The sequence below is a fragment of the Ranitomeya variabilis genome, chromosome 8 (genome assembly GCF_051348905.1).
Source record: "Ranitomeya variabilis isolate aRanVar5 chromosome 8, aRanVar5.hap1, whole genome shotgun sequence".
NCBI classification, from domain to species: Eukaryota; Metazoa; Chordata; class Amphibia; order Anura; family Dendrobatidae; genus Ranitomeya; species Ranitomeya variabilis.
The window spans coordinates 72,667,300-72,689,679 of NC_135239.1; the positions used below are offsets into that span (position 1 = coordinate 72,667,300).

The following is a 22,380-nucleotide window of genomic DNA, read 5'->3' on the forward strand; positions in this document are numbered from 1 at the left end:
TCACCAGGTTTTTTCTAACACGTTAAAGAGCAGCATGATTTAGAGGCAGATATCCTGATTCCAGCGATGTGTCACTTGCTGGGTTGCTTACTGCAGTTCTCTGAATGCTGAGCTCTGTATAACCCCGCCCACATCACTGATTGGCAGCTTTCTGCGTATGCTGCCAATCAGTGGTGGGGGTGTGGTTGGACTACAGTGTAACTATTTACTGTTTACTAGTCCTCTATTGATAATCTCCTGCTGATAAAACAATGATTTTATAGAAAATACACTAATCAGACAGTAAGTAAAACATCACTGGACTTCGGTTTTCTGCCCCTGCATCATCTCAGATTAGGTAGCGAAAACCTGGTGATTCCGTTTAATATCTGCATTAAACAAGAAACTTTTAAAATAGTGTAGCTGTTCGGACACCATCTTTTGACCACTGAGCCTAATAATAGCCAAACATGTTCTGTTCATCTTATTATGATCACAGGCAGATTTCCTATCACCTTTTATATATGGCCAAGAGTACTGCTCCCCACCTCTTAATCATTGAATTCAGGCCTGTCATTCAGTCACATTACCTCTGGTACAATGTGTTATCAAATGGGAAAAATGAAGCATTCATTTAAAATCCACTTAATATAGTGAAATGGGGGTCTATAAGATTAACCTTGGGGTCTATAAGGCCAGCCCTGACATTGTGCAAAATACACATAGTAGAGATGACGTATTTTATTAGATCTGTCGTCTTCGTACATTTCCTCCCCGTAGTGATGGCAAATGAACACATACCGTTATCTTGAGCTCCTCTTTAGAGTATATGCACACATCGTTTTTTCCAGCTGGGGTTTTCAAGAAGAAGACGCTTCAGGAAATGCCTCAGTTTTTTTTTTTTGCTGAAGTGACTTTTTTAGGTTTTTTGCTGTTTTTTGCACTTTTTCATTTTTTTTGCGTTACTTTTGAGCGTTTTCAAGCATTTTTGTTGCGTATTTTTTACTGACGTTTTCTGGACTTTAACTCCATTTAACAATGAAGTAACTGCCCGAGGTTCCTCAAGAAAAACCGCTGTCAAAACACTCCAAAAATGGCACGGGCATCTTCTGAGCCTTCCTATTGACTCAGAATGTAAGTATAGAGGATCTTCAGAGCTGAAGCCTCCTGGAGAACAGGCTGCTTCACTCAAAGCCTGAACATATATATAGCAGGTCGTTTTTACATAGAAATGCGTATGTTCATTCTTTTGACCATCAGTTAGCATTTTTTTAAGGTGGGATTGCTTCAGAACCTGTCTGAGAAAAAAATTGTGTGCGCCACCGCAAGTGTGGCAATTGTGGTAATACAGATGCTAAATTTCTGTGTGAACGCAGTCTTATCATATCTTTGTTTTGCCCACAGGACCTAGTGAAAGTGCACAAGAGCCTAGTGCTCGAGGTCAACGACTCCATCACACATAAGAACAGCCAAAATTTATACCAGATCTTCTTGAAATACAAAGAGAGGTATGGTGTTTTACTTTGAGAATTTTACCAAAATTTTAAGACTGCCAGTCATGTTACAAGAAGAGAACATGAACTTTATTACTCCTGAGAGCGGCAGGCTTTGTCACGGGCCGGGGTCACACTTGCGTGTGCAATGCGAGTCTCTCGCCTCAATACCCGGCACTGCCGCCGACACTCGGGACCGGAGCTTTCAGCTGGATAGAAGTACATGCAGTCGCGCGCTCCGGTCCCGAGTGTCGGCGTCAGTGACGGGTATTGATGCGAGAGATTCGTGCGAGTTTCTCGCATTGCACTCGCAAGTGTGACCCCGGCCATAGTGGCACACCGGCGCAGCTACAGTCACCACTCAAAGTGCTCTCACACCGGCTCTACAGTGCTCACAGCCGCCGCACGCTGTGACTGAGTGGTGACTGTAGCCCCCTCTGAAAAACAGGGAAGGAATAGAGTTAGGAATAAAGTACATTTTCTCAGGATGCCGGATGGGCACCATACTAACGCTATTAACCTGCAGATTAACCCCATGTCTTCAGGTTAATAGCATTATCCAATGTGATAGGTTTCCTTTAAAATTTTCTGTATGTATTTTAAAAACTTTAAAAATGGAACCCCGGCTACAATCAGGGTACCGTTACACAAAACGATTTACCAGCGATACGACCTGGCCGTGATCGTTGGTAAGTCGTTGTGTGGTCGCTGGGGAGCTGTCACACAGACAGCTCTCCAGCGACCAACGATGCCGAAGTCCCCGGGTAACCAGGGTAAACATCGGGTTACTAAGCGCGGCCCTGCGCTTAGTAACCCGATGTTTACCCTGGTTACAAGCGAACGCATCGCTGGATCGGTGTCACACACACCGATCCAGCGATGATAGCGGGAGATCCAGCGATGAAATACAGTTCCAAGCGATCTGCTACGACGTACGATTCTCAACAGGGTCCCTGATCGCTGCTGCGTGTCAGACACAGCGAGATCGTATGGATATCGCTGGAACGTCACGGATCGTACCATCGTAGCGACAAAAGTGCCACTGTGAGACGGTACCCAAAGTATTGTTCATTACATGAGTGAGACATCCAAGTGCCGTCCGATTTTTTCACAGACCCACAGACTTGCATTGTCAATTTTGATTTGACCCGCAGATCAAAATTGGACTTGTCTACATTTTTTAAACGTACCAATCGGTCTGAGGAAAAAATTAGACATGTGCACAGCCCCATAGATATGGGTATATATATATATATATATATATATATATATATATATATATATATATATATATAGATGGGTATGAGTGCTATCCCTGAAAACTACTGATAACACTCGTACGAGAAGAACTGACATGAATGAGCCCTTAATGTGAAAATGCTGGAAGTATCCATATGCCGCCCATTCACTCCATATAAGCAATACATTCATGAGGTAATGCTGACATATAGATACTTCCGCCACATGACAGAAGCGCAGTGTGAACAGAACCTTAGCAGTAGATTTGCTTTCTATATGTACTATGTCATCTCATCAACCGTGTACACAATTGTTTTCCTCCAAAATCAGACTTCTCATCTATGGAGAATACTGTAGTCTGGTGGAGTCTGCCATATCTATCCTGGATAGCATCTCCAAAACCAGAGAAGATGTCAGATTAAAGCTGGAGGTAAGACCGGGTTTCCAATTTATTAATCATATTATTACCTATTCTGCCAGGCCATCTTGAGATTCTGGCCCCCATTTACCCTGCACCTTCTTTGCTGGGCCACACTCAAAACATTTGGGCCACTGACTAGTAACAGAATGAAGAGGGTGAATGTCCGGTAGCCCTTACTCCTGACTGGCATAGTGACATGGCCGCCTACACAAGCGCAGATTGAGAGGACGGCCGGGCCATAATTATGCTACACAATGGACATTGGAGGAATGCGGAGCAGCTGATTCTGTATCGATGCCGATTCTGCAGTGGTACTATGGGAAATGCCAGAACAAGAAAGGAATGTATAAAAGACAGGACACAATGAAGAAAGGGCTAATTATTTAAAGGGGTATTTCAATTTAGCAAACCTGTGGATGTCATAAATGTATAGTAGATGTGGATCCCACCAAATGATTGCATGTCTGTCTTAAGAATCGGACCCAAGTGTGAGCGGAGAGGGGGGCAGAATTCCAACTCATTTGTGAGGAAGTTCAGAAAAACTCTACTGGAAACAGCAAATGGCGAGACCCTATTCTTAAGATAGATGTGGGTCCTATTGCTGGGACCTGCACTAACTATACACTTGTGTCATGTCTGGTGGATATGCCATAAAAGTACAAGATGGGAATACCCTTTAACGTGCAGACTGCCATTGTTTTTTTTTTTTTTTAGACAACAAATAATACAAGATTCTGCAGAGGGTATCTGAGGATGAGCCACTTTTTACAGTGGTCCCTAATGTTAGGCGGCCATATAGATAGGGGTTATTACTTTATTGCAGTGTTCACAAATTTCATGTTAGCTATGTGGAAACAATATGTAGTATGGAGAGCTATGTTTTGCATTAAAATGACGGTGCATCATGATATAAACTGGACTTCAGTAGCATCAGTGGGATACATCAACATTCATTGGTGCTCGTCCAGGGGCCGATCTGCATTACTTACTTTTTTCCATACCTATGAGGGACAGAAAATATGAACATGAGTGTAGACATGAATCTAGCCTGTCTTCTCAACACTAAAAGCACCACTCTGGTATTTCTTTTTATTTCACAGCCGGACTGGTATCACTAACGACTCATCTCTGCCCTTAGTAATATACCTTCCAGTTGCCTTTTTCTTATCTTCTCGACGCCGCTCCGGTTGTCTCCTGCTGGTTGTGACCAGCCAGATCGCTTCTCAATCTAAGTGTATGGGAGCCAGAGCGAGGCCAGAGCAAGGCCAGAACGTGGCCAGACCGAGACCAGAGTGAGGCCAGAATGTGGCCAGAGCGAGGCCAGAATTAGGTCAGAATGAGGCCAGAATGAGGCTAGAGAGAGGCCAGGGAGAGGCCAGAACGAGGCGAGAATGAGGCCAGAATGTGGCCAGAGCGAGGCCACAATGAAGCTAGAGCGAGGCCAGGGAGAGGCCAGAACAAGGCCAGAACGAGGCCAGAATGAGGCTAGAGCAAGGCCAGGGAAAAGCCAGAATGAGGCCAGAGCGAGGCCAGGGAGAGGCCAGAACAAGGCCAGAACGAGGCCAGAATGAGGCTAGAGCGAGGCCAGGGAAAAGCCAGAATGAGGCCAGAGCGAGGCCAGGGAGAGGCCAGAACAAGGCAAGAACGAGGCCAGAATGAGGCTAGAGCGAGGCCAGGGAAAGGCCAGAATGAGGCCAGAGCGAGGCCAGGGAGAGGCCAGAGAGTAGCCAGAGCGAAGCCAGGGAGAGGCCAGAGCAAGGGCAGAACGTGGTGAGAACGGGGCCAGAGTGAGGCCAGAACGGGGCCAGAGTGAGGCCAGAACGGGGCCAGAGTGAGGCCAGAACAAGGCCTCATAGACTTACATTGAGATCTTGTCACTGTTACCTCTGAGTTCTGGTCAGTCAGGAGGCAGGCAAAATGGTACCAGAGCAGTGCCGTGAAGAACAGAAAACATTGACTGGTAAGTATTTACTACAGTCAGGGATCAGACATTCGTGATCCCAATCCAGCAGTGACATGAAAAAACACAAAACTCTGGAGTGGTGCTTTGTTGTGAGTAGAGTTTGTGAAATAAAATTTAACTGAAAAACGTTCTCATTCAGAATCCACCAAGAAAGCATTTTAATTGGAGAATTAATTGTTCTTTTACAACAGGAATGTTCAAAAAGGGCCAATAATGGGAAGTTCACCCTGCGAGACCTTCTTGTTGTTCCCATGCAGAGGGTGCTGAAATATCACTTGCTGCTACAGGTAAGTGAGAGGTTTCCTATCCTGACCCATTGAATCATCTGTGGTTCCATTGCCTCTGCTGGTGTTAGTTTCAAAGGCTTAGTTCGCACATCCGTGTGAAGTGTTGGTGTGCCGCCTGATGTGTAATCGAACAGCACACAAACCCATTGAGTTTGTCCTATTCTGATTCTCAGTATTGGATCATAATGGGACAAGCGCGGAGTCTCACAGATCTCATATCTGGATCTGTGATTTTCATGGAGGTGTGAATAGATCTGTGAAGTTCCATAGGTTCACGTGGCACACAGACATGTCACATGAATGTGTGAATGCAGCCTACAGATGAGCACCCAAGTTGGTCGTTTTATATCTGACAGATTCACTATAATTTAGGCCATAAATTACACCATAAAATTATATTGGTAATCTGTGCCTACTGAATAAAGGAGAAGATTACAATTTCTGGCGGGTAGACTGGTAAAGATACATCACATTTATTATGATGGGTGTGCCTTTTAACCCCTTCATGCTCCATCATGTATATATTTGCCATGAAGCGGGTTGGGGTGTATGGATCAGGTGAACTTACTCCACAGATGGTAGGTATGGGCTGTGTTATACAATAAGTACCTGCCTCTAAACGCAGCAATTGGAGCTAGCTCTGTTCACTTCTGTTTAACGTCTTAGAACACACTGTCAGTCACTGAGAGCAGCATTTAAGTTATTCCATTTGGGCAGCGCAACCTTTCAGATGCCCATGGGCTCCCCGCGATGTGCAGGTGGGTTGCCATAGCTTTGAGGCCTTCTGAAGGGCCCTGTCGTTACCATTCTGGTACTTATGTGAAGCTCAGCCACGGGATGAGCTTCATAGGAGATTTGAAGTGAAGCATTGCAGTATATAGTACAAGTACAGATGGTGTAAATTAATTTGCAAGATCCGGTCCAGTGACTGCATTGGTAATCTGGAGCAGCAGACAGGAGCCCTGGGAATCAGCTCCTAGCTGATGGCATCCCTGGCTCCCCTTTGGGTTAGCCGGATTGGCACAACATCTTCGTTGCCACCTGATACACATGTGATGTTGTCAGCTATTCAAAAGAAAAGCCAGGGATGCCAGGAGGCGGTGACGAATCCATGTGCATCATCTAAGTACAGTCAGTCAAACGATTAAAGGTTTATTTTATTTATGGGGACTAAAAAATAACGTAGAAAAAGAAAAGAATTTATTAAAAATAATCATAAAAAATAAAGCATGGGAATTGTAATCAAACTGCTTTTCCCAAATTAAAAATAAAGAAATAAAAAAATCAGCACATTTGGTATTTCCATGTCTGTAAAAGTACAAAATATGAAAATTACGAAAATTATTTAACCCATAAGGTAAACACCGTAAAGGAAAAAATTGAATTGTTGATTTTTGATCTCTTCATGTCATCCAAAAAATACAATATAAAGCAATCAAATCACTTGTACCCCAAAATAATAATAATAAAAACTACAGCTCACTGCTAAAAAAAAAAATTTGGAAAATTCAACTCAACTCGTTTTTCTTTTACAAACTGCACAATGAACGCTGTAATAACGAAACCCCACAAAACGATGGCGGATTTTCACTATTTCACCACGTTTTTCCGTATGATATTGTAAAGTAAATGGTGAAACTACATCTCATCCTACATAAAAAGAAGTCCTCATACAGTTACTCGGAAGAAAAAGAGGAAACAATTAAGGGTTGGTTCCTTTTACTCCGGCACAAATCAGTTTAGTACTGACGTGTTATGTGCCAGGCTTATTCATTTTCTGCTATACTGCTTTCGCCTTGAGTTTTTTCTTTTTCTTTTTTTTTTGCTTTATGTGACTTCACTATTTTGGTTATCATTACTTGGATTCATGGCAGAAGATGTTTAAATTGAGGGATGAAGTTACTGAAGCCGGGCTTAGCTTAAGAATGACATCTCAACTTGCCGCCTGTAAGGAGCGGGCAGCCTTCAGGTGAGCGTTTAATTAGGGCAGGAAGATATAGTGCGCCTTGCGTTTGATGGCTGTTTGGAGGCTGATTAGAAGCAGAAGAGATCTATAATTCTTGCCGTGCCTCTGACCCGCTGCTGATGCCGGAGAACTGTCACTTTGACAAACAAGTGCGGCTTTAGCCCACAGAACAAACTACACTCAGAGGAGACCAAATTATTTATTTCTCTTTTTTGCATTCTCAAATGATACCAGTTTCAATATTTGCAGAGTAGCCTGAGGACGAGAGTATTAATATATTCTCCAGGCTCCCTATGAATTTGCCTTCGAACTCCATTTATTGCTCCACTTTATTGTTTCAACCATGGAACCGTACAAATTTCTACAATCCTGCCTTTACTTCCCTTAAGTGCTGTTGATGGCTGCTGTTTTCCCTTATAGCTGCTTTTATCTGCTCTGGTCTACTGCTATACAGAACCTCATTGTAACTAGTCCCTGATCCATAGTAAACTTCCCCCTCGTAACGTGAGAATTACTGCACTGTAGTGTCACAAATTGCAGGCCATTTAATACTTTTTTGTAGGAACCTGTGCTTTCGGAAGGGAAGCTGAAAGTCTGCAAATTGTGTTTTACTGGTGCCTGAGAACTGGTGTGACTATTCTTCTAGACAGACCGTTGTCAGTGTGACCGGAAAACACCATGTGTAATAAATATACTGCTGCTCTTACAAGTGAAATCATGTAGAGAGAAGAGGAACTTATGCACAGAATTAAAGGGACTATTAGCAGGTTTTTGCTATGTAATCTAAGAACAGCTTAATATAAGGCCAAAGACCCTGATTCCAGTGTTGTGTCACTTTCTGGGCGGCTTTCTGCAGTTTTGAGTATATACCTGTTTTCTTTGCTGTAGTTATAGCAGTGGTCAGCATGCTGAGCTGTGTATAACTCCACCTACACCACTGATTGGCAGCTTCTTGTGTACACTGTCAGCAAGCGGCCAATCAGTGGAAGGTGCGGGGTTATGACAATTAGTTGGACTGCTTGCCACTTGACACCTAGTCCTCTAGTGATCATCTACTGCTGATAATACACTGATTGCTTTGAAACTAGAGCATAGCCCAATCTCCAGACCTGAACCCCATTGAAAACCTCTGGAATTTAATCAGGAGGATGATGGATAGTCACAAGCCATCAAACAAAGAAGAACCGCTTAAATTTTTGCACCAGAAGCAGTGTGAAAGACTGGTGGAAAGCATGCCAAGACACATGAAAGCTGTGATTAAAAATCATGGTTATTCCACAAAATATTGACTTCTGAACTCTTCCTGAGTTAAAACATTAGTATTGTTGTTTCTAAATGATTATGAACTTGTTTTCTTTGCATTATTTGAGGTCTGAAAAGCGCTGGTTGTATTTTTTTTATTTCAGAGACATGTTGTCACAAGTTTATAGACTAAAAGAACAATTTACATTTTACTCAAACATATACCCATAAAGAGAAAAATCAGAAAAACTGAACATTTTGCATTGGTCTCTTCATTTTTGCCAGAGCTGTATATCTTTGAAGGAGTAAAAATGTCTGATGGTCAGACACAGATACGTCCTCATGTGATGTTAATTCATAAAAAGCTTTTTGTTTGCTACTTGCTATGTGCCAAAAATGTATTTATTAACACTATATTATTATTATTGCCTATTATTATTGGCAAATCCTGTGTGTGAAACAATCAGCGTGATGAAATGAGTTTTTGATTTTCCAAACTTTCTGCAAAAAAAGGGAAAACATTCTGCTCAACAGAATAGGCAAAATATCATACCGTATCATGTACAAATCTGTATAAGAAATTAAAGAGGTTATCAACATCTCCGACAATATCTTGTCAGTCATTATGTTTCCCTCATGTAAACTAGTAATGCTATGCTCACCGCCGCTGCCTTTCCAGTGATGTCGGCACCCGCTCTCCCGGGGCTCGCATGACGTTATGTCACACAAGCCCTGCAGCCAATCATTCTCACTTTCTTTGGGCTAAATTGACACTTGGAAGAAGTGAGAGTCTGAGGTTGCTGCTCTCTGATTTCCTCCGGATGTCAGTTATGTGAGCCCATAGAGAGCAGGGGCCGACTACAAAACTACATTTTCTTCTTCCTACCATCAATGACGATGCAATGCTTAGAAATATGTCCACAGCTTTTATATCCTTAGCGTTTCATTTTTTTTTAGGAGTTGGTAAAACACACTACTGATGAACAAGAGAAAAACAACCTGCGCCTGTCCCTGGATGCTATGAAGGTAAGGGGTCGGCATTGCCCACTTTATGCTGCTAATTACTTCTCAGAGTGACTTTTCACCTTTCAATAATGATCAATTTATTGATATGACTCTAAGGCATAGAACAGCACGTTTTTGTATCTGCCGGCTACTTAGTATTAGGATACGTTCACACAAGCATACTGTATTGAAAAAAAATCCCCCAAAATGCATAATTTTTCATTAGTGATGAGAGAAGGTGCTCGGATAATGCATTATCCAAGCATACTCATGTGCTAACCAAGTGTCTTTGGCGTGCTCGAATAATATGTTCAAGTCCCTGTGACACTTACAGGGATTGACTAACAAACAGGCAGTCCATGAATGTGTTGCGGCTGTTGAACATCTGCGAGACGTGCAGCCGCGGGGACTCGAATATACTGTACAAGCACGCCGAAGACACTCGGTTAGCACCCGAGCACTTTCGCTCATCACTATTTTTCACCTGTTTTTGTCATCTGTATGACATCCATTTTCATGCATGAGCTGTTAATAAAATTCCAAAGCCAAATACAGTTTCCTATGTTGAGAATTGCAATGTATCCATAAAAAACAGGCGCTATACGATTGATCCATACGAGATCCTATTTTTTATTTATTTTTTATACTTATCTATTACTAATACTATAGCTACATGGTAAAAAAGTACATCCAGAATAAAGTGTTTTAATAGAAATAAAACAAAACACAGTTTTCCATTTTTATTTAAAAATAATAAACACAGTTATACTCACCTAACTCCTATTCCACTGAAGCCCTCGTCTCCTGTAAGAAAACAAAAACCATAAACAACAATATCCCTCACCTCTCCGTTGTTATGTTCCACGCCGTAATCCATGTCTGGGGGATAAATAGTTTTTAACTTGTACTTTGCCAAGATGCGACTGTCCAGGCTGAGAGCCACTGGTGAATGAACTGCACATCATCATTTACAAGCGGTGACATCATTGTGGTTACCGCCAGTCAGCGAAGCTGCATTCCCAGCAGGGCTAAATTGCAGTGACCTCAGCACCTTGGGAAAAAGTCAGTCATGAGGTCACCACAGTTCAAGCTCAGTGTCTTCATAGCAGATCACCATGAAAAATTCTGAAATATATCCTGAAATAGTGCACAAAACAATTCTGGGGTGGGCATGGCCTTATCTTAGTTGTGGATCTTTACACGCCCCTTTTTTTCAGTTTTTGAATTTCCCCAAAAATTTAAAATAACCAATAAATTTCGTTCAACTTCACAATTGTGTTCCACTTGTTGTTGATTCTTCACCAAAAATGTACATTTGGTATGTTTATGTTTGAAGCATAATATGTGGGAAAAGGTTGAAAAGTTCCAGGGGGCCGAATACTTTCGCAAGGCACTGTATTTGGCTTTTTTAAGCAAAATGTGGCACAATTTGTGTAGAAACAAACTCAAAATAACAGTCCAGATGGTGACTGGAGTATATTTGTGCCAAAATTATAAACATTTTTAAAAAGTCACGTTTTATGAATTGGTCAAAAACGTCTGGAAAAGCGACAGTGTCGTAAAACTGATAAAATGAACTAAACAACAACAGATAACTTAAAAAAAAGACACAAATCCCTTGATGAATTTGGCACAAATCAAAAAGTCAGTAATGGAGAATTATCCAAGCCAAAAAAATATTGAAAATGCAATGAGAAATTTGATCCATAGTTTGAAAAGCTAGCCAGGGACCCTGTGAAGAGACATAACGTTTGGTCGGCTTCTCCATATGATTGACACCGGGGTCTCTTTCATCAGTGTACATGGGGGCCGCGCTCAACTAGTTACATCTCTCGCTCTATAATCAATGGTCGGTTTTTCAAACTATGTTCTCTCTGAAAATGCCTCAACGTTTTGAAGAAACACATACCTGGCTGCAATGGCACAGCCAAGATCTGATTCATGGTTTCCGTGGTTCGGACAGTGTGAATCTAGTGGCAGGTTCCTTTTAAAGGGAATCTGTCAGTAGGTTTTTGCAGTGTAATCTGAAGACAGCATGAGGAAGAGATTAAAACACAGATTTCAGCAATGCCTCTCTAATTAAGGTCCCTGCTTTTGTTCGCTTGCAATGATTGTTTTAACAAAATGAGCTTATCATTGCTGGGACACAGCAGCGCGTGCATGCTAGTCTGACACGCCCCCTCCTGTGATAAGCTCCTCACTATCTATGGACGTGCAGAGCCTGGTGTGGGCGGGGTTAGCTGTGGTGTGGGCGGAGGCAGCTTCCTCAGCTCTGCTGCATTATTAAATCTAAAACCTCTGTGTGAGAACAGCTGCCCCCAATAATCTAAGTGATACATTGTTGGATTCAGCTTCTCTTTGCCTACATCACATTGCTCTCAGATGAGGTAGCAAAAAACTGCTGACAGATTCCCTTTAAGTAAGCTTATACACTGCTAAGAGAACCCTTTTAAGAAGATAGAAAGTAGCTGATCACTATCAGAGTCAACCTCATACAATAAGATGTGTAGTATACAATAGAATGGACTTGTTAGTACTGGAGCTTCTATAACAGCATGTGACATTTTTACCAGTTTGCAGCAATAATGTGTCTTTTTTCTTTTACAGGATTTAGCTCAGTACGTGAATGAGGTTAAAAGGGACACAGAGACTATTCGGGAAATCGAGCAATACCAGCACTGCATAGAGAACCTGGTGAGTGAGTCCTGCTGTGGGAACATTGGGAGCAGCTCTGGCAGTGCCAGGGTAGGACAATGGTCACACCAGGACATGAACACTTGTCTAACACATGTCAGCCGGATGGTGGAACAACTATATTCAAGGGGACATCAAAATGTTCTAGACTAAAAATTATCTGGGAAATGTCTAGCATATTACTGTTCTCTAGGTTTTTTTTTACATTGGGAAGGGCTATGTATAGGGAAGATCAGGCAGGTTGGGTGTTACCTCACTTATTATTTCCCCTGGAGATAACCTTCTTCGCTGGTATTAGTGATGAGCGAATATACTCGTTGCTCGGGTTTTCCTGAGCACGCTCGAGTGATCTCCGAGTATTTGTTAGTGTTCGGAGATTAAGTTTTCATCGCCGCAGCTGAATGATTTACATCTACTAGCCAGCCTGAGTACATGTGGGGGTTCCCTGGTTGCTAGGGAATCCCCACATGTAATCAAGCTGTCTAAGAGATGTAAATCATTCAGCTGCCGCAATGAAAACTTAATCTCCGAACACTAACAAATACTCGGAGACCACTCGAGCATGCTCAGGAAAACCCAAGCAACGAGTATATTCTCTCATCACTATTCCCTATGTATCCCCACACTACAACTCACCTCCTATCATGACTTTATTAGAAACGCACGATTACGCTCACTTATCATAAGCACCCTTGCACATGACAAGGCCGCCTGGATTCTCCCTGTATGGAGGCACGTGATTATGTGCCAAAAACTTTCTGTGTGCCACTACTTGATGCCTCCATAAGGAGAAGCTCAACTTTTGTAATATTTTGTAATTTTTCATTCTCCTTATAATTACAAGCGGGTCAATGATGGTCCAGCTCCTGAGACCCCCACCCAAGAGGTGTGCAGCTCAGAGGACAGGAGTGCACAGCCTCCAAACCTTTTCTATTGAATTTAGGGTTCTCAGTACCTGGACCTCCACCAATGGATGTGCTATATGCCTCTTTAAGGAACCATGTTCTCCACCAGTGGTATTTGTTTGGGCAAGATTACCCTCATGATATGGCACGCGAAAGAACATAACACAATTATTTTTCTCCCGTGAGTATGTACGGAATCTGGAAATGTGAGAACAAAATCTGAGAAAAGTAACCTGTGTGTGTCTCCATATACAAAGGAGCTTTCAATCTAACCCCAAGGACAGGCAGCTCTACAGCTGATACCTCGGGACAGTGAGAGTTTTCAGGGTGTAGGCTTCAACTTTGCTTTTCTCCGGCATGTTTGGGGTGGGTCAGCTCCTAGAAACATTGAAAACTGCACTCGCAAAATGCTCAAAAGAATATTTTCAAAAAGCGACTTTCTATTTTCATTCTGTCCGTTCTTTTATATGCTTCAGGCTTTCAAAAATGTCAAGCAGTTAAAAGAAGTGACAGGTCCATTCATCCGGTGTTTATTGCTAGGAAGATGTTCAATGGGAAGGCCAAAACTCGCCCAGAAAATGCCAGTGAGGCATCTTCTGCTTAAAAAATCGCTGAAAAAAGAGGGTAGTGTGAATATATCTTTGGTCTACGTTTATACACAGTTTGTTGGGGAGTTTTTTGGGACAGGTGTTCTCCAAAATCCTCCTCAAAAACTGCTACAATATTGCTTGGAAATCTCTTCTACTCATTTCTATCGTAAATCGTTTTCACATTGCTGTGCACCGCGTCCATTTTTTGTGCCTTTTTTACAATTTTTAAACAGATTCCGCCATGATATTGTGTGCACATTGCTTGAGGCTATGTCCACACAGAGTCTTTTTGCTGAGATTTTGGAGGAGAAGAAGAGCAGAAACTCTCAAGATTTTGAAGAATTTTGAGATTTGGAGGAGAATTTGGAGAGTTTACGCTCAGTTTCTGCTCTGGAAACTCCTAAAAAACTTCTGTATTTGTATAGCTGTAGGCCGGCATCACACTAGCGAGTTTTACGGACGTATGAGAGGCGCCGAAAATACGCATTGCACGCGGACCAATAATTTTCTATGGGGCAGCTCCTATCTGCTGTATTTTACGTATCCGTATTATACGGTATTGTACGGGCGTAGAAAATCGCAGCATGCTGCGTTTGTCATCGTATTGCGCAAAAAATACGCCAGTGCAAGTCTATGGGGGCGCGCAAAATACGGATTACCCACGGACCAGCAGTGTGACTTGCGAGAAATAACCTAGACCTTGGCAGGTGACAGGAAATGTGCCCAGGCCTCAATCAGGAAGCTTAGACATGCTAATTAGCTGAAAAAGCCAGACAGACATCCCGGAAGTCTGCCACACGCCTCCACGGAGTCTGAATCAGCATGGCAAATATAAATGTGGACATGCTTATCATCCTGGTCCAGGAAAGGCCCGCAATTTGGAACCAAAGGGATGCAAACTATGCAAACTGGGCTCGGAAAGAGGCAGCATGGAGGAGCATATGTGGGTCCCTATTCCCAGATTATGATCAGCGGCCACGTGAGGTCCAGAGCCAAATAAGTAAGTACACTCATGTTTCTACATTAATTTTTAAGTGAAACTGCAGTACCTAAGTGATTTTATTCACATTTAAATATGTTGTTTATTATTCTAGTTATTTAGTTATATAGCACCATTAATTCCATAGTGCTGGACATGAGAAACGTGTTACATACAGGGTTATTATAGATGTCCCTTACAGTAAACAACTGAAAAATGTCATACTGGGATAGAGGGGAGAGGACTCGGTCCTTGTGGCCTTACAATATATGATGATCCCCTTGTTGCTTGTTTTTGAAAGTTTAGATTACACAAATGCAGCTTCCTAGGCCACACTACAATCTGTGTAAGCATTTTCACCTTGTGTTACCACTGTGCACAATGGCCTAATACATTATTTTCCTCTCTTTCCTTGCAGTGGAAGATGTTATGAAAAGATGGCGGAGCATAAGAGATCAATATAGGAGGGAAAGGCAGCAGCGGGCTAGGAGTGGGGCAGCAGCTCCGCCGAAAAAAAAAAAAATCTATTATGACAGACTGTCGTTTTTGGATCCCAGTTTGGATCTCAGACCGTAAGTACAAACCTCACAACACATTACACATATGTTTTCAATGGTCAGACATTCATTTTTTTTTATTTCCCATACTTTCATAACAGAACACAGTCCAACCTCACTGAGAGGGAGACAGGATCAGACTCTGAGGTTGTGATTGATCCAGTTGGGGAAGGAGAAGAGGTGGCTGGCTCATCTTCTGCTCCTTCAAGGTCCATCCCTCCAGGATCCTCTTCATCTGGCCATCAAGCTTAAACAGCATCTGCCCAAGATGAGGCCCCCCAGCTGCAGTCCAAGGAAGCAGGATGATCCTGGAAACAGCAGCAGCCCTACTGTGCCACTGGAGACCTCCCCACAGGCTGCTGTCATTTCAAGGCGTGGCCGCCGAAGGAGAGATCTACAAGAAAGTCGGAGGAATGTGGATTCTGGGGTCCTTTAACTGTCTTGCAAGGGCTGCTCAGGATGAGGTGGAGGAGTCATTTGCGAGGAGCCTGGCCCGGTACCTACGTCCCCTACCCCGTGAGGTGAGGCTACGTGTGAGAGGGTGTCTTCAAATCCTTATTGATGCATGCACCCCCCCAAATGACCCATATGTGTTGTTTGAGTTTATTGAGAGGTGGCAGCTCTCATCACATAACGTCCTGCGGCTGCCAAGATCTCAACAGATGCATGCTCAACAGGGATTTGAAGCACCTCCTCCACGTGTGCCTACACCTCAACCCCTTCCCACCCAAAACCCACCAAGGCAACCTCAGTACCATATGCCAGACTACCATCAACCTTCCCAATATGGCCACTTGTCCAGACCCAGAGCTGTAGGCTGGTCCCAACCTGGGTTTGGCCGACATGGCCATATTGGGGGTGGCTATGAGTCAAGGCCATATTTCCACCAACATGAGGGCCATAGTCAAATCCCTTATGGGCAATACCCAACTGGCCAATATGATCAAGGCCTGTATTTTGACCCGCCCCACACAGCATCCACACAGGCTGAAGGGCAATTGGCCCAACAAAGGCCACCTGAGCAGAGCCCTGAGCTTCCGCCATCACCTCCACCAACGTACAGAAATCTGTAAAAACTCTTTTATTGTGTTCGGCTTTTTGCCGCATAACCATGTTTTTGTTTATTTTGTGCTGTAATAGCACTTTGTTATGTTGTTCCTAAAAAAAAAATAATTGGGAAACAAAGCCATATGAAAAAAATAAGGTTTAACGTTAACAACAAAAGGCTTTTGCTATAATTAAAATATATAGTCAAAAGCCAATTGTCGTTTGTGGGACAATCATTCTTACATCACACACATATGCTATGTTCATAACCATCTGGAAATTAAGTAAATACAACACACACAGTTCACTATTTAAAGAAAAATGTTATTTTTGGCAGATAATATAGTTATAACGTAAGAAATCACAACTGAGAAACAGCATAATCAGGGAGTAGCACCCTGAGGAGAAACAAAATAATTGGGGAAAATATCTCTCACTTTTAGGCCAGAAAGGGGATGGCGCGGAGGAGGGCCATGTGGTGTAGGCCTTCTCACATTGGGCAACATTTCTTCACCAATAGCAGCTGAGGAGCAATCATGAAGTCTAGTAAAATTGGGCAAAGCAACACAAGCCTTAATCACTTCATTAATAGTAGCCTCACTCAGCTGAATGGCAGACTGGAGGAGATGCCATTTGGGACACAGAATCCCAAAGGCACACACCACCAGTCTACGCGCCTGTGAAAGCCTCAAATTAAATACACGCTGCTGGTGATCCAGGTTTCGCCTGGGATAAGGCCTCATGACATGCCTTGTCAATTGGAAGGACTCGTCTCCCACAAGAACATATGGCACTGCTTTAGCATTGGAGCCTGGGAGTTGTTGTGGTGGTGGTTGTCACGTAGCCGCCGACCCATAATGGACGAATTGAAGACCCTTGAGTCTCCTGTTCGCCCATAGGCCCCAAAGTCTACAATTATAAACCTGTAGTTACTGTCAGCAACTGCAAACAGAACTACAGAGAAAAACTGCTTATAATTGTAGAATTGGGAGCCAGAGTTCGGCGGCTTATGCACCCTGATATGTTTCCCATCCAGGGCTCCAATGCAGTGTGGGAAGTCACAAGTGTCGTTGAACCCACGGGCTATTTTGAGCCAATCATCCAGTTTTGGCTCAGGCATGACAAGTTCATGTAGTTTAGCCCATATTTCACTACATGTTGAGCGCAAAATGCCAGTAATTGTGGACCGCCCAATGAGAAACTCCAGGTGTAGTCCTGCATAAGACAAGCCAGTTGACAGGAAGCTGAAAGGACAGAAAAAATAATATTAGCCAGGTAACAATAATTTACACAAAACATGAAGAAGCACAAGTATGTTGTAGATTTGAAAACACAGGAATAACACTGAAATTAATCAAAATCTACCTAGTGTACATAATTAGAATATTACAAATACATATTTTGGATGTGCTTTGACCCTAATTTACACATATAGTTTAAAATAGCTGCTAGCAAGCAACCTTTAAAAAAAACATCATCAACATACAGTATGTGAGGATGTTGAATACATACGTAAGGTAAGGATAAGACGCTCCTCTGCGGATATGCTTTTCGCATCCTGGTGTCCTGATACGTGAGTCCTGGACGTACTGAGATGTTGCTATTGTCATTCGACAGTAGAGGTAAAACTTATCAGGATGTGCCCGCAGAGCTGTATAGAGCCTCTGAAAATGGCCTTTAGTGAGGCGTTGGGTGAAAAGAGGATGCACCCACAATCTTCTCCTTCGCCTGGGAATGACTGCCCAAAACGACGAGACAAGACCCAGTTAAATAATACCCGCTGAGTTGGGGTGAAGTTCAGTAGGTCAGACATGGTGCAAACGTTACCACAACACAACAACAGATGCACAACCACAAAATGGCCATATGGGAGGGTGCCACCTGTTGGAGAGGCCTTAAATAGGGTTGCTGATGCTGATTTAAATTAATTTCAGGCTACAAAACCGTTAAATGTCCATTTTGTGAGGTTGCGTGCAAAAAACACAGTACGAATGTCATACGGATTACATAAGCAACACCTTGCCAACGGATTACATACGGAACACTATTTCGGGATTATTTCTGCGTATTACGGCCGTAAAAAACGGACCATATTTTCATACACTTAGGCTACTTTCACACTAGCGTCGGGCTCGGTGCTAGCGTGGTCTCCGCCGCACAACGGGGGCAGCGGATGCATTTTTCCAGCGCATCCGCTGCCCCATTGTGAGGTGCGGGGAGGTGGGGGTGGAGTTCCGGCCGCGCATGCGCGCTCGGAAAAGACGTTTACGACGGAGCAAAAAACGTTGCAAGCAACGTTTTTTGCTCCCGATGGTCCGCCACTGCACGACGCATCCGTCGCACGACGGGTGCGACGTGTGGCAATCCGTCACAATGCGTCGCTTAATGTTAATCAATGGTGAAAAAACGCATCCTGCAAACACTTTTGCAGGATGCGTTTTTTCGGCAAAACGACGCATTGTGACGGAATGCAGTTAACGCTAGTGTGAAAGTAGCCTTAGTGTGACGCCGGCCTTAGGGTGTGTTTACACTTAGTCTTTTTGCTGAGTTTTTGGAGCAGAAATTTCATGTTTTTCAAGAGTTTTAAGAGGGATTTGTGGTTATGTGCACACGGCCTCTTTTTCAGCCGGATTCTGTCTGGAATATTTTTGGAAAAGTGCACAGCGGTGTAAAATCTAAAAACAAAAACGTGCATATGTTCAGTATTTAGTAACTTCTTTTAACGGTTTCAGGCTTATCTTGGGAGAAGTCGGTGGCTACACTGGCGTCTAAAAGGCGCTATGTGCACATAGACAATTTCTACTCCAAAAGCTCATAAAAAAAGCCTCTGTGTGCACATAGCCTTAGGTAGAAGATTGTCCGACTTGTCTAGTAGGTGTCCACTGTTTTATAGACATTCTCAGAACACTGACCATTATATTCAGAGATGAGGTTTTAGTAATCTGAGATATGTTCAAATGATCTTATTCTAGGACACACGGGGATCTATCTACATCCCTCTCTACACAGCATGTTTTCATGTAATTAAACCCTACCATAGTGTATATCAGAGATGGGGTGTATGCATGTAACTCATTGCAGCATATAGGGCACAAGTAGATAGCAGGGAATTTTGTACAGTAGTTGTAAATGCAGCACATTTTTCGCAGTTATTAGTTTTCATGTGTTGTCTGTTCTGATTTGTAGTGTAATATCAGGGATGACCACTAGAGGGCAGGAGAAGATAATGAACGCTGTAGCTTTATTTATCAAACAGTTCCAGTTGCGGTGAAGCTTCAATAGTGCGCTGCATGGCGGTACTGTATCATTGTAACAACCATGTCAAATGTGCAATTCTGCATGAAAACACTAAACTAATCAAAATTGTACATTAAAGTTCACCAAAACCTTTTGCAATAGGTTTTGGTATTAACCTGTTAATGATAATTTAGTGAACTCCAATTTATGATATATGAAATGATAATAATTCACGCCCATTAAACTATATGATGTAGTCTGCGAACAACTTACTAAACGCACTCTCATCCCATGTGCCCTGGACGTAGATGAACTGGGGCACCACAGTCATGTGGTCATGTCATCTTCATGTATTTCTATGCAATGGTCATGTTTGGGTTATAGAACCGCTCTCGGTCCAATTTATATAGCCCTCTGATTGCACCCTAAAAGGTAACTATCGATTTATGTAATATATCTATATATAAAAACGAGTGTATGTATCGACGATGATGTCATAATAGTTGCCATAGTGACGATGATATAAAGGTTGCCATGGCGAAGATGATGTCATAATGGTTGCCAGGGCGACGATGATGTCGTAATAGGCTGCAATGGTGACGGTGATGTCATAATGGTTGCCATGGCAGCGACGATGTCATAATAGGTTGTGATGATGATGTCATAATAAGTTGCCCTGGCGATGATGACGTCAGCATGGTTGCCATGGCGAAGATGATGTCATGGGTATATGGGCACGGAACTATGGGATGAAGGATGGGTATATGGGCACGAGACTATGGGATGGAGGATGTGTGATGGGTGTATGGGCATGGGACTATGGGACTATGGGATGGAGGATGTGTATGATGGGTATATGGGCACGGGACTGGGATGGAGGTTTTGTATGATTGGTATATGGGCACTGGACTATGGGATGGAGGATAATCATTATAATTTGTTTTAACTAACCACAGTTAGTTACTATGCCCGGGCAACACGCCAGGCTCTTTAGCTAATATATATATATATATATATATATATATATATATATATATACCGTATATATATATATATAATTGTCTAAGGGTCACTTCCGTCTTTCTGTCTGTCCTTCTGTCTGTCTGTCTTTCTGTCTGTCTTTCTGTCACGAAAATCCCAAGTCACTGATTGGTCGCGGCAAAACGGCCACGACCAATCAGCGACGGGCACAGTCCAGCGGCAAAATGGCCGCTCCCTACTCCCCTGCCGTCAGTGCCCGGTGCCCGCTCCATACTCCCCTCCAGTCAGCGCTCACACAGGGTTAATGGCAACGTTATGCTGCGGTGTAACGCAGTCCGTTAAAGCTGCTATTAACCCTGTGTGACCAACTTTTTACTATTGATGCTGTCTATGCAGCATCAATAGTAAAAAGATCTGTTAAAAATAATAAAAAAAATAAAAAATCATTATATACTCACCTTCTGTGGGCCCCTGGATCCAGACGAGGCCTTTTCCGCCCCTCGCGACGCTCTAGTGACCGGTCCATGCATTGCGGTCTCACGTGATGATGACGTAGCGGTCTCGCGAGATCGCTACGTCATCATCTTGCGAGACCGCAATGCACTCTTGGGACTGGAGCGTCGCGAGGAGCATCGGTAAACGCCTCGGCTGGATCCGGGGGCCGACGGAGGGTGAGTATATAACTATTTTTTATTTTAATTATTTTTTAACAGGGATATTTGTTATGATCTGGTGGCCTAGGAGCAGCATGGACGAGCTCTGGAGTAGGTGGCCTCTATACTGACCGCAGACCCTGAACTTAACACCGCAACTAGAAGTAGCCGTGGGATGTTCCTGTCACTCCCTAGACACCTCGTCACAGCCGAAGGACTAATTACGCCTAAAGAAAGAAACAGGAAAACTATCTTGCCTTAGAGAAAATCCCCAAAGGAAAGACAGCCCCCCACAAATATTGACTGTGAGAGGAGAGGGAAATTACAAACGCAGACTGAAAACAGAATTTAGCAAAGGAGGCCACACTACCTAGAAAGAAAAGACAGGACAGAGTACTGTGCGGTCAGTATTAAAATACTACAAAAATCCACCACAGAGAATACAAAAATCTCCACACCTAACTAAAGGCATGGAGGGTAACTCTGCGACTCCAGAGCTTCCAGCTTGGCTGAATAAATCCTTACACAGACAAAGCTGGACAAGAAAAAACATAGCAATTCACTGAACTATAAAGTCCACCGCATGTGGACTGCAAAAACAAAGCCAGGACTTATCTTTGATGATTTGGACAATCCAGCAGGAGAAACCAAGCAGAGATGTGAATCCTCCAGAAAAACAATGGACAACTGGCACTCACCAAAGGGTGAGGCCAGACTAAATAGCCCCGTCCGAAGTGGACGCACCTGATGACTGCTGTGAAGGACAAACAGCAGCACTACCACTTATAACCACCGGAGGGAGCCCAAGAGCAGAATCCACAACAGAATTCACAACAGTACCCCCCCCTTGAGGAGGGGTCACCGAACCCTCACCAGAGCCCCCAGGCCGATCAGGACGAGCCAAATGGAAGGCACGAACCAAATCGCCAGCATGAACATCGGAGGCAACAACCCAAGAATTATCCTCCTGGCCATAACCCTTCCACTTGACAAGATACTGAAGCCTCCGTCTTGAAAAACGAGAATCCAAGATCTTCTCCACCACATACTCCAACTCCCCATCAATCAACACCGGGGCAGGAGGATCAACAGAGGGAACCACGGGCACCACATATTTCCGCAACAAAGATCTATGAAAAACA

General features: G+C 43.3%; 1 protein-coding gene across 3 annotated transcripts in view; it reads left to right on the forward strand.

Annotated features, from left to right (window-relative positions):
- VAV3 (vav guanine nucleotide exchange factor 3) overlaps nt 1-22,380 on the forward strand; it is a 248,480-nt gene that overhangs the window by 126,415 nt on the left and 99,685 nt on the right. For all 3 annotated transcript variants that reach the window (XM_077277485.1, XM_077277487.1, XM_077277486.1), the window contains exons 8-12: nt 1,384-1,487; nt 3,042-3,141; nt 5,287-5,382; nt 9,548-9,616; nt 12,203-12,289. In XM_077277485.1, coding sequence (XP_077133600.1) covers nt 1,384-1,487; nt 3,042-3,141; nt 5,287-5,382; nt 9,548-9,616; nt 12,203-12,289 — 456 coding nt within the window. The remainder of the gene's footprint in view (nt 1-1,383; nt 1,488-3,041; nt 3,142-5,286; nt 5,383-9,547; nt 9,617-12,202; nt 12,290-22,380) is intronic.